The sequence below is a fragment of the Lepisosteus oculatus genome, chromosome 6 (assembly GCF_040954835.1).
Source record: "Lepisosteus oculatus isolate fLepOcu1 chromosome 6, fLepOcu1.hap2, whole genome shotgun sequence".
Classification (NCBI taxonomy): Eukaryota; Metazoa; Chordata; class Actinopteri; order Semionotiformes; family Lepisosteidae; genus Lepisosteus; species Lepisosteus oculatus.
The window spans coordinates 53,484,841-53,497,148 of NC_090701.1; the positions used below are offsets into that span (position 1 = coordinate 53,484,841).

Consider the following 12,308-nt stretch of genomic DNA (forward strand, 5'->3'; position numbering starts at 1 on the left):
TGTGTGTGTGTGATTATAAACGGAGTGTTGTCACAATAATTTCTCCTTGCAAAACTGGAGGACATTTTCAGGATATACTGCAGACGCTTCGATGAAAATATTCGTATTTTACATTACATGAAATCAACTCTCACATTACTTTTGATTCCACGCTATGCGCCATGTGCTTAAAACATTTTTGTACTGCCCAATAGCCTGCTGAATAATTTGGAAAAAAAAACCCACGAGGTTAGAGAATAAAAACAAAGTAGACTGTATCTACTGTATATTGCCTAGCTGAATCCCACGCTGAGGTACTTCAAGACTTGCAAGAAATAAATCCGTACAATTGTATTGTGTTGTCTACTTATTATGAACAGACAGATGGGTGTGAATTAAGCATAATGCTAAATGTTCTGTCAGTACAGTGCAGAACACGGAGCCCCATGGAGCTATCTTTTTTTGGTGTGTTTAAAACTGAAAACAGTTACATTCTCCACAAAGGGATGTGGGGGTGTGGATCAAGCTGTTGACGCAGATAACCTGGCTTCTTTCAAGAAACGAGATGAAAGAACGCAAGAAATTGAGATTCGCCGATCAATTGGCTGCTGTGAAACGGACTTGATGGATCGAATGCCCCCCTCTCGTTCGGATCCGGTCTTATTTTTCTTTTCGGATCAATAATTAGATTAATACAGGAGTGGTTTCTCAGTCTGGACCTTCCGCGGTCAGGATGGCGGAGCGATCCGAGTATTCCCATGTCCGTGTCCCGAGTAAGGGGGGTGATTAAGGAATTTCACAAACATTGGAACTTTTAGATGCAGTGCTTTGGAAAAGTATTCCCCAACCAATAATATCACATTTTGATTAACCTTTTTACTCAGCAAATGCCCGATTCCTACATACTGTACAAATGCTTTCGGATTGCGTTGGAGCGGGCGCGTCACTTTGGACGCGTCAGTAGTACTGTAGAGTTGCCACAGGTGAAGGGTCCAGTCGCTCCTCTACTGTCCCCCCACACCAGTGGAGATGTCCCCACCCTTTCTTTCAAGAAACAAAAAGTTTCAGAGACGAAGATGAGAACCAGGGGTTTCGGGAGCGCTCTGCGGATGCACAGCGCAACAAACCCACGAAGCCGGTTGCTGTCAACAGGAGACGAAGAGGACGTCACACATTCCCAGACTAGAATAACGAACTGGTGGTCGTGGACCTTGCGCGATTAGATGTCCAGTTAGACGCAAATCGGGCACCCGGGGGACAATATTTGATGTCTACAATACTGTATATGACGGGAAAACTGACGTAACGGAAAAGTTTTGCTTAGAGTTATTTCGATTCCAATACTTACTGTATATTTTTGATTAATTTTGGCTACCGGTAACTCAGGACCATCTGACAACTGAGGCCGTTGTGTTAAGGTTGATTGTAATGTTTAAAGTTAAACGTTGCGAGTTTGTTTTAATGATCAATAAGCGTCATTCTTAGTCATTTGAAGTCGCAGCCGTGTAAGGTTTCCTATCGTTAGGATTCTATTAAACGTATTTTATTTAGTTCTGCATACTACTCTGTTCAGAAGGATAACCCATCTAGAGAAAGTAGGGAAAATCCATTTCTCATTAAACTTTCAAGATTTTTAAAAATCCTGTTATAATTCTTCTTAATAGCTCACCGCCCTGGAAAATGGATTTAATCTAATTTGTTTTCTTAACCGAATAAATGTTTAACTGAAGCTGCACACGATGTATCTGTTAATCTGTTCGATACGAAACCGCGGATAAACCCAACTTCTCATATTATTATAGAAAATCGTTTCTAACAGAAGTTGTTTGAACAGAACAAGAACGATTGTGCAACAGCGACATCCACTGTCTGACTGTATTTGTCCGGTAGGTCGAGGTCTGATGCCACCGGCAGGTCGTTTTCATCAGGTCGTTCTTGATTGTGCATTTTGAAAAAAGCGAATGGAAAAAAAACGCAATCATATTGAAATCAGTTTTTCTGTAATTAAATCTTTCGCACATAATACACAGGATAGTAAGGTAAAATATAGGCTGATGCAAAAAGGTTTTTTTAAATACTAAGAATATTCTATTAAGAATCTATATGAAGAATACGAATTTCGCTTGTTCGACTTAACGAGATACATTCCTTCCAACTACACTGCATGCACAACTTTTGTCTCTATTGAACACTTGCTAGTATACCTGAAATTGAACTAGTTAATACATTATTTAATTTTACAATTAACATCTTAAAGGGATACATTACAGCGATTCCAGTGTAACTTGTATTTTAAAACTTCGCGAAAATTTGGAACAAGCTAGCTAGGCATGTTATTGAATCTGATAACCTGGCTTTTTTAAAGAAACGGATGGATGAGATTTGTGGACCATAATTAGCTAGTAAAAAGCAAAAAAAATGATATATACCAGTTTATATGTTAATTAATCATCAATAAAGGACGCGACAGTCAACTATGGAACTCATAACAACATCAAACGTCAAAGTCACATTTGTAAAACGTGACTGCTGGTCTCTTCACACTAGAGATAAACAAGTAGAGGCCATTTGCTCCTCCCACTGTTGTTAAAATATTGATGGGTAAAAATGGCGGCCTCAAGCAGCGATGAGTCGCGTATCGAGGATGAAAACACAGCAAATAAAGGTGAAATTTCAAAAGACCAAGAAGAAACGAAGCCGTTGCTGGAAAGCACAACAAAAAAAGACTCCAAGCTAGTACTTTACCATTGGACCCAATCGTTTAGCTCTCAGAAGGTGAGCTTTCTAAATTTCAGCACCTTGACGGTGGTCAGCGCTCGAGATCCTTCACGGTGCGTGCGCTAGGATGGCTTTAGGTTGTACACAAAGACATTCGCTAAGACATCTGTTTTCCATTGATGACAAGCCTTTTTAAAGATATGCGTCATCGGAGAATGGTGATGTTAGAAACCTAGGGTGTGTTCTTGTTCCAGGCTAAATTCTGACAACTATATTACAGTGACTGCGCAGGTCTTCGCTTCAAGTAAATGCAAGAGCTGCAGTTCAACCCTACAATGACATTATATGAAATGCCATCTCGATGTTCCTCTGTATTGGTGAATTCAAACACTGTCAGTTTAAAACGGTGACAGGGAAAATGCAGTATAGCCCGGGGTACTACATTTCCTTCATGGAAGAAAATGATGTACGCTTCGGGTTTTCTCAAGATGGCCTTTTAATGGCCATCACTATACTATACAGAGAAACAACTGCCTTTATGTAGTACCCCTACAGAAGCGTGCAATAAAGGCTAAAAGAGACTAGAAAGACCGGAAAGTGTTTTTTTGTATTTCTTAAAGTGCTTCGGTCTTTAAACGGACGCGAACAAAATATTTCACAATATTACCTCTAGCAGTGGCAAGTTAATTTCATCTTCTTTCAGGTGAGACTTGCGATTGCAGAGAAGGGTTTAAAATGTAAAGAGTACGACGTGAGTCTTCCCTTAAGCGAGCACAACGAGCCGTGGTTCATGCGGTTGAACCCCGCGGGAGAAGTGCCGGTACTCACCCACAACGATAACATCATCTGCGATGCCACCCAAATAATCGACTATTTGGATCAAACATTCAAGGACGGTAAGATCTTTTCAAAACTGTGACTTGAGGCATCGTCGTCAGACAATTAGGTAGACCATAAACTCTTTTTTGTTCCATTGATATCTGCTAAGCAGTGTGTGAGATGGCTGTTTTTAAATAACTTTTTGATATACAGTATGTTGAGTGTTTATGGAAGCTTGAGGAGAGGTTTGGGTAAAAAAAAAGTGTGACTTTGTCATTGTAAAATGAAGACATACATTTTCATATCGAGAAAGGAGAGTAGAAACTGTCTCCCAGAGTTTTTCTCTACTTGCTACTCCACCTCACTGTATAATCACCACATAAACCTTACTGTGTATTTATCTTATTATGGCTCTTGCTTTGTGTACCATTTTAATTTTCCTTTTGTGACATTGGTGTTTGCCGCTGTCTGAAGATTTAAGTTCTGCATGGCTTGAGCAAGAATGTGAATAAAAAGGGTCAAGAACGGTAATGTAACAATCCTTTATTACACGAATACAAATAGTATTCAAATTATGTTATACAAATGGTAATGAAGAGAAGCAATAATGTAGATTACAGATTCTAGCTTGTACCTTGACAGACTGTGGGAGGTGGCTGGTCTTTTGTGTATTTCCAAGGGTAGCTTACTTTTGTTCTGTGAAAGTAAAGTGTTATTTGCCTAAACAGTGATCCTACCTTCACTGAGAGATTTATGAAGCTCTTGGGGGTGACTGTGTGTTCACCAGAACTGCTGCAGAAGGGAAATCAGTCATCAAGCGCTTGGTGTGTAATATCTGATCGGTGGGTCCAAGAATGGATCTTAATGGAATCCCTAGTAACTGATAGATCATTGTGCTAATCATGCTTAAAATTAACTGCGTGCATTTTCATTTTTTTATTTTTTGTCCTTCAATGGTTGTAATCCTCCAAAATAAAATAAAAAATGCTGAAAAAAATGTTTGAAGAGTTTCATCCCTTTCTCAAGTCAGCTTTGAACAGGATTGCTGCATTGACAGTACGTCTTTCAAGCTAATCTGTGTATATTAAAGTGTTTATTAATGCACTTTTTAATGAAATTACATTATTTGCAACCAATACAAGATTATTTAGATGTATTTTATCTGTATGCTTCTATTTAATCCATTTCATTTATTTTTTGATCAACTTTGTATTATACTTTGAATTTTTTTTTCAGTTTCATTGTGTATCATGTAACTTTCTTAGTGATCTTTTACGTAAATTCCCCGCTCATCATCAAAGGATTCCAATATCTGGCATAGTGTTTTTGAGTATGATTGCCATATATTTGAAGTGGACAAGGTACTTAGTTACAAGTTATTCTTACAGAACACCTCAGAATAAATTTAAAATCAAATATGGAAGTGAGAAGTATCGTTTTATGGACTGTCATGCTGTATATTTATTGTTGTAGAGAACTGTGACCATTTTATGTTTAGATAAATAAAATTTATAACAATATTATTTAATAAACTATTTTAATGTTTAGAGTATAACACAGTCTTTTGAGATTTTAATAGTAATCATTTATCATTATCACCTCCATAGTCATTACCTTAACGATGCTGAAGCTCTTCATAGAGTAGGGTTTACGGTTAACGGTACCCAGAATTATTTGAGGTGAATTCAGGAGTTAATAAATTAACAACAGAGTGTTACAATACAGTTACTCACTTAAAAAATAATAATTCAGGCCTGGCCTGAGGGGCCAGTGATTTGTAACATCAGTGGGATTATTAATGAATGCCTATAAATTAGTTGTCCCCCTAAAAGATAATGACAGTATCAGTTACGAGTTATGAGTAAACTCAATTATGGTTTTGACATCTAAGCTCCCAGTCCATATTTAAACAGTTCTGCCTTGGACACTGTTAGTGTTTCTAAGATATATATATTCAGAAATAGAAAGAATTCAATTTCCCTTGAACTGTTCCAGGTCAATATCTTCTTTTATCTGCAGAAAACACACCAAGGTTGATTCCAGAAGAAGGAACTATGTACTTTCCTAGAGTGCAGCACTACCGAGAGCTTTTAGACTCCCTCCCGATGGATGTGTATACCCACGGCTGCATTTTACATCCGGAGATCACAGTCGATTCCCAGATCCCTGCGTACGCAACCACGAGGATTCGCAGTAAGTAAACATCCTTGGGGATGATTAAAAAAAGAGTAAAAAAAAGTACCAGAAATGAGGGAGATAATTAAGTGGTTTTGTTAATCCTTCATATAATAAAAAGATACCCTGGAAATCAGCAGCTCTCTTTTCTGTAAACCCATTGTCGTTTTTAGTTGAATTTCCCAAACACCGCAGCAGCGCTCGTCGCCTATGGCATTCTCTTCAGGTTTCCTGAGGACCTCTAGTGGTTGTAGAAGGTTACGACAGAGGCATTGCACAGAAAGGATTTTATCAAGCATACCGAGGCTTCCAAGACGTCTCTCTGTTCCATATGATTGAGGTGAAGATAGCAAGATCAGAGAACACCGATAGGGGAAGAGATGTGGAAGTGCTTAGCAGAGACCCATTGTTGTTAGCAGTAAGACTTGCCACACAAACCTGTTTCTGCTGTTGCGAGAGGCCAAGGCCAAATTCTCAGGGAGAATGTGAATTATTTTTACCTAGAACATTTGATAAAAATGCAGAAACTTGTTTTTCTGAAACTGATCAAATCTGGGAATCTCCAAAACATTTGTAAAAATGTGCTTACAGCACTCCCTCAACAGAGTTACAAGGTACAAGGTACAAGGACCTAGCTTCATCTAAAATGGGTGCACTCTAAATATTCAAAGGAACCAACTGATGGTTGTGATTTAATGTCCCAGGAATATTCTTCATTTATAACATTAAAATCTCTTTAAAATGTTTAAATGAAGCACCTGGAAGAAAAGTAGAGGAAGGCCGTTCTTTGTTTTGTCTATGAAACCTATAAGGTCATCCACTGGGTGTGTAGATGACCTCTCTTCCAGGAATTGACATTATAATGTCCTGGACATTGTCCTGGTCATCCTAGATCATTATACTATAAGGCTAAATACATTCTTTCTCGATAGTTAATTATTTCTCCAAAGGGTGGAGGAAAATAGTAATATGCGGATACCATGTCTTTTGAGGTTTGTCTTCCAAGAAATGCAATTTGTTTGCCTGAGTAACAGTGTGTTCGAATGCAATTCTAAACATCTATAGTGCCTAAGGGAATCATTAATACAAATTAAATCTTCTAAGTCTGTGTGGAGAGATCGAGCTTTCTTCGTGTCGACACCAAGTGTCAGGATTCAACCAAACAGACAGTTCATGCATTGTTCATGTTTATCACTCCAGAAAATACCCTAACATATTTCTATTAACATAACATATTGACTGTTTCTGAATATCAGAAGGAAGTACCTTACTCACCTTTCATTTTTCGGTCTATCAAAGCTAACAAAGAGGTTGTTGAAAAGGAAACCATGCTACCATGATTCCCAAGCCTCCAGAGGTGTTTGGAAAAATTACAGTATCTATGATGAATATTTTTATTTGTGCAAGCCTTTCTGTTTAATATGATTTATGTAATTCATGTAATGAATGTGCCATCGGCACTGTCTATGGAACATGGCAGTTGATTTCACTGCTTGTTTTGTTTCACTACTTGTTTTATTTCTCTTAAATGTGGAACAAACCCTGGATTCATTACTCATCTGTGAAATTTATCCCTCCTCACATGGTTTTTCTGTTTCGTTCACTGATGTGTGTTTATGTCCAGGTCAGATAGGAAACACAGAGTCAGAGCTCAAGAAGCTTGCCCAGCAACACCCAGAGCTCCAGGAAGCATATCTTGCCAAACAAAAGCGTCTCAAAGTAAGTTGGTGTTTAGAAAGGATCTCTGGAGTATCCTCACCTTTGTATTGTGACTCTGAGCTGAGCTATTCATATTGTAGTGCCCTCTTCCTGGACAAATCCATGGACCAGGAAAGCAGAGAATGTCTTACCACTAATATCTCTGGGAGGATAATAATTCTTATTGATTTGGGTACCATGGGTAGTTGAGCCTGAAGACTTGGGACATTGCATGGAGCTGATGTTGTCTGATCTTCTTGTGTGCCCTGCCTGCATGTGTGTGCTCTTCCCCGTGTGTATGAATGGCTGGTGCCCCTGGTCACACCAAGACTCAGGTTCCATGTGTTTTTGCAACCTGGGGTTGAAACATTCCATATTAATTTGGGGATGTACAACATGACTCTAAATAAGAGAAAAGGCAACAGTAAATAGTGAACAATGTACTTCTTTATATTTTAGTCTAAATTATTGGACCATGACAACATTAAATATCTGAAGAAACTTCTGGATGAACTGGAAAATGTTCTGGACCAGGTCGAGACTGAGCTTCAGAGAAGAAATGAGGAAACTCCAGGTAAGCAAGATGGAATGGGAATGTGCGTTAGCTAACAGAAAAAAAACAATAATCTCATTTTGAAAAGTGTTGTTGAATTTACTATTTACAAACAGAAATCTAGGCCTAATTTAATGCTGTCTCACTTCAAAGTCTATGGCAGTGGTTCTCAAACTGTGGTACGCGTACCGGCAGTGGTACGTGGAGTGCCGCCAGGTGGTACGCCAAATGACCCTGGAACTGTGTCGTGTGCGCTGAAAAATCGGGACGGGTTTTCATATTTTGTAATTTAATACGTGTCGATTATGCAGCCTACGTACTACGATACAGTGCGCGCTAATACTTAAGTGGACCCAAGAGATACTCTGTAATTCTATACCACTCTATAGGAATGCGTGCTACGGATGCAAGTGACCAATTGTATTTAAAAAAAGCTACTGTATCTCCAGCAAATAGGGAGAAAGAAGAATGTGCGTGATTTTGGAACAATGCTAACGTTGTAAACACAGGAATGCATAGAAATACGTGCTACGAACGCAGGTAATCCTGTGAGCACACGAAAGCGTGATAACAGAAAAATATTTAAGAACTGGTCTAATTTGAGAAAAATACACCGAGCGTCTCTGTGTTTCGCTCCCATGCGCATGAAATAAAAACTTTAAATAAATACGGAAATAAAAACGGAAACGCGGAAAATTGCAAGCTTGCGGATTGCTAAAGCAGGTAAACTACACTATTTTTGAAGAACCTTATTTACCGTTGGCAAAAGAGCTGACACGTATTATGTGTAGAGAAAAAGCTGCTAAACAGCTCGACCTGCTGCCCCCCTCCCCCTGAAAGACACAGTCATAGAATTATTGAAATGAAGGATTATATCAAAAGTACACTGATAGAGCGCGTTAAGATGAGCAGATGTTTTTCACTGCAATTAGATGAGTCTGTAGGCGATTTGGCCAATTTGCTCGTTTACGTTAGATACGAGTTTGAGGGTACGTCCCATGAGGACTTTCTGTTATGTAAGCCGCTACCAACAGGAACTACAGGAGAGCACATATTTCACTGGATGAATTAATTTTTCGAAGAGAATGGCATCGACTGGATAAAATGTGTCGGAGTTTGTACAGATGGTGCTAGAGCAATGACAAACTGACGTAGCGGTGTAGTTGCACAATTAAAGAGGTTGCTCCAGAAATTAATGGACGCATTGCAACATTCACAGCGAGAGCTTTGCCATCAAGAAAATGCCTGACGATTTAAAATCTGTTAGACTCTGTTGTGAATTGTATCAAGGCTCGAAAAATTAATTCACATCTGCTTTGCTCAACTAAACAGGTTCACCCCTCTCGTTGAAATGGTGCTTTTTTATTAGTTGTTGTTAATGTTGTTTTTCTGTAAAATACTTTGAGAAGCCACCTTTAAAGGCGCTATATCTAATAAAGTTTATTATTATAATATTTATTATATGTATGTGTGAGTGTGTGTGCATGCGCGCTCATGTTGGTCATTGAGAATTTCTGGGGTTCCTATGAGATGATGACTTGTAGGTGGTACTTGGATGCTTTGGTTGGATTAGGGGTGGTACTTGGTCCAAAAAGTTTGAGAACCACTGGTCTATGGTATAGAAATCGTCCTCTGTAACTGTGATTTAGAATATCTTATTCAAGAGAATGGCATGGCTGTATCAGCAACATGCATCATAAATCACGTTTATGGTTAGAACTTTCTGGTTCTTACTGAATACCAGATCAGCTGTCCTAGCATCCAACACAGCAATGCTAGTCATCTTGCGCAACGAGACAGGGTTTTCCTTAGACCTTTTAATCAGCTCCAAACGTGCCGAGACAATGTCAGATGACAGTATTTGCTTCTTGAAAGAAACATAAACAAACGGCTTTGTGTGGAACAATAACGGTATCGAGTGATTGTTTCACATTCAAGTAACAAGTTACACGTCGATTATCAGATTTTCAGATGATCAGATTTTCCAAATGTCCCTGCTCCCCCCCTCCCCCCCCGATCCCATAAATCCGTGACGAACGCGGTTTCCTTCGTTGACTGCTTTTTCGTTTTTCTGCCTTCGCTGGAAAGAAGAGGGGAAGCAGGCCTGGCTCTGCGGCGAGTTCTTCAGCGTGGCCGACGTGTCTCTCGCCGTGACGCTCCACCGGCTGAAATTCCTCGGCCTCTCGCGGCGGTACTGGGGCAACGGGAACCGGCAGAACCTGGAAACGTACTACGAGCGCGTCCTGCAGAGACCGACCTTCCGCAGGGTTCTGGGGCGCGTCAACAACATACTGATATCCGCCGTGTTGCCCACAGCTTTCCGCGTGGCAAGGAAAAGGGCCCCATCACTCCTGGGCACCACTTTGCTTGTGGGAATACTGGGAGGAATGAGCTACTTTGCCTTCTTATACCTTAAAAAGAGGTTTATAACTGTAAGCTGAAATATAGGGAAACAAGTCCAGAATGATTGCTGTAGCCAGTTAATCTCATTAGTGAATGATATATACAGTACATGTGTAGAAGTGTTGCACAAAAAGCACTATGTTTTATTTTCATTACTTATGGATCTGCATTCTTGCCATGTTATGTGCACTTTGTTTTGAAGATTTTTAATGTTTTTTTGTGTTTAAATGTGAATAAGCTTAGTCAGTCTACAGCTGATTTCCTAGGCTTTTGTACATTGACCTCTTTTTCTTTTTTGTACTTAAAAGATCTGTCTTTCAGGAGATTTCATGAGGTTAATCTCACATTTGATCCATGTCCCATCGTGCCTGGTCTTAAATACATACAGTAACATGATAAATGACATCTCTCTTTTGTTTATATTTCCTTATTCAGATTGTTTTTAGTATTGGCCGATGAAGGTGCTGTATTTAATGCCCATCCCTGGAAACCGAGCACATTATGTATACATAAAGGAATTCATTCTACATTAGATTTAATCCTAATCAGATCTAAACATAAACATAAACATAATTAGATCTTCATGAAAATCCAAATACAAGATGGAAAATAGCCTTAGTAAATGTACAACACAAATTCATTAGATATTTTTTTATTATTTAGGTAACAACATTGTCCAGCAGTAAATGTTCTTGTGTGAATCCTGACATTCAGTAATGAGGGACACATCCATCAACAGCAATGACTTCACCTAAATGTTTCTTATAACTGTTTAACAGTCGCTTGCATTGACATTTACGAATTTTAGCCCTTTCTTCCTTACAGAACCATTTCAAGTCATGTGTTTAGTTGCATGACCAGCTTGTTTCAGGTCCCACCATAACATTTAAAAGGGACTTTGAAAACGATACATTTCTTCTTCCTCATCCATTGTCTTGTAGCTCTGTTTGTATGTTTAGGGTCATTGTCTTGTTGCATGACTCACTTTCAGCTCAGCTTCAGCTGATGAAAAGATGGCCTGACATTCTCCTCCAGAATGTGGTGATACAACACTGTTTCCTTCATGCAAATTCTCCCAGTCCTGAAGCAGCACACTGACCCCAAATCATGACATTCTCATCTCCATGCTTGAAGGTCTCATTATGGTCAGAATGTTTTACTTCTGTCTCATCTGTCCACTGAACATTCTTCCAGTAGTCTTGTGGACTATACATGTGCTCTGGGAATCCTGAGACAGGCAGAAATGGTCTTTTAAGAGAGCAGTGTTTTAGTCCTCACAGCCCAGTAAGACACATCACCTGGTCTGTTTATGATCAGACCATGGACTGGTGGAGGGTATATCTTCATCTTTCCAATTGGCCAACCTCACAGAGATGAAGGTGCCTTCAATGGTCTGATTGCCAGCACATGGGCTGGACAAGTTCTAGAAGAGAAACATTCAGGATGAGACTGCAGTGGTAAAACATGGTGTTACCATGTCTGGGCATTTTAAAATGTCACACGCAAGATGGAAATTGTGAAATTCTTCTTTTTCTGCCTGAGTAAGAAGCATTTTCTAAATTAATGAGTGAAGGATGCATGTTACTCAGGGTGTCACATGAAAAAAATAGCTACAGTTTTTTAAATTGCTTGATCATAATTCTTAAACATTGTTTACATTTTCACAACAGCACAAAGTTCAGAACTGTATCAACATGCCGTGCTCAACTACTATAATGATAAGCTAATGTATTAAACTATTCTATAATCATAAATACTTTGCTCCGCATATTTACTGTATTTGTTCTTAGCTGACTGCACCCAAAAACGAATCACTCAAAAACAGAAAAAGCTTTACAGAAACAAATAATCATTTTGATTTTTACCTAGAAGAGATTACAGTATAAATGCAATATAATACAGACATACTGTAAATTGTGTTAATATATGAAAGTAAGTAAATGAAATATACAGAACTAAAGAA

General features: G+C 38.9%; 1 protein-coding gene across 2 annotated transcripts; it reads left to right on the forward strand.

Moving 5' to 3' along the window:
* The first annotated feature begins 2,474 nt into the window (after positions 1-2,474).
* gdap1 (ganglioside induced differentiation associated protein 1) lies at positions 2,475-12,099 on the forward strand. 2 transcript variants are annotated; one of them, XM_069191575.1, is made up of 6 exons: positions 2,475-2,754; positions 3,401-3,593; positions 5,536-5,709; positions 7,316-7,410; positions 7,849-7,963; positions 10,034-12,099. In XM_069191575.1, exons 1-6 carry the CDS (start codon positions 2,587-2,589, stop codon positions 10,381-10,383), a joined length of 1,095 nt encoding a protein of 364 aa, XP_069047676.1. In that variant the 5' UTR covers positions 2,475-2,586; the 3' UTR covers positions 10,384-12,099. The 2 variants fall into 2 exon arrangements, with proteins under 2 accessions (XP_069047676.1, XP_006634040.2); XM_006633977.3 differs by having other exon boundaries at positions 2,477-2,754; positions 10,031-12,099.
* Positions 12,100-12,308: the final 209 nt, after the last annotated feature.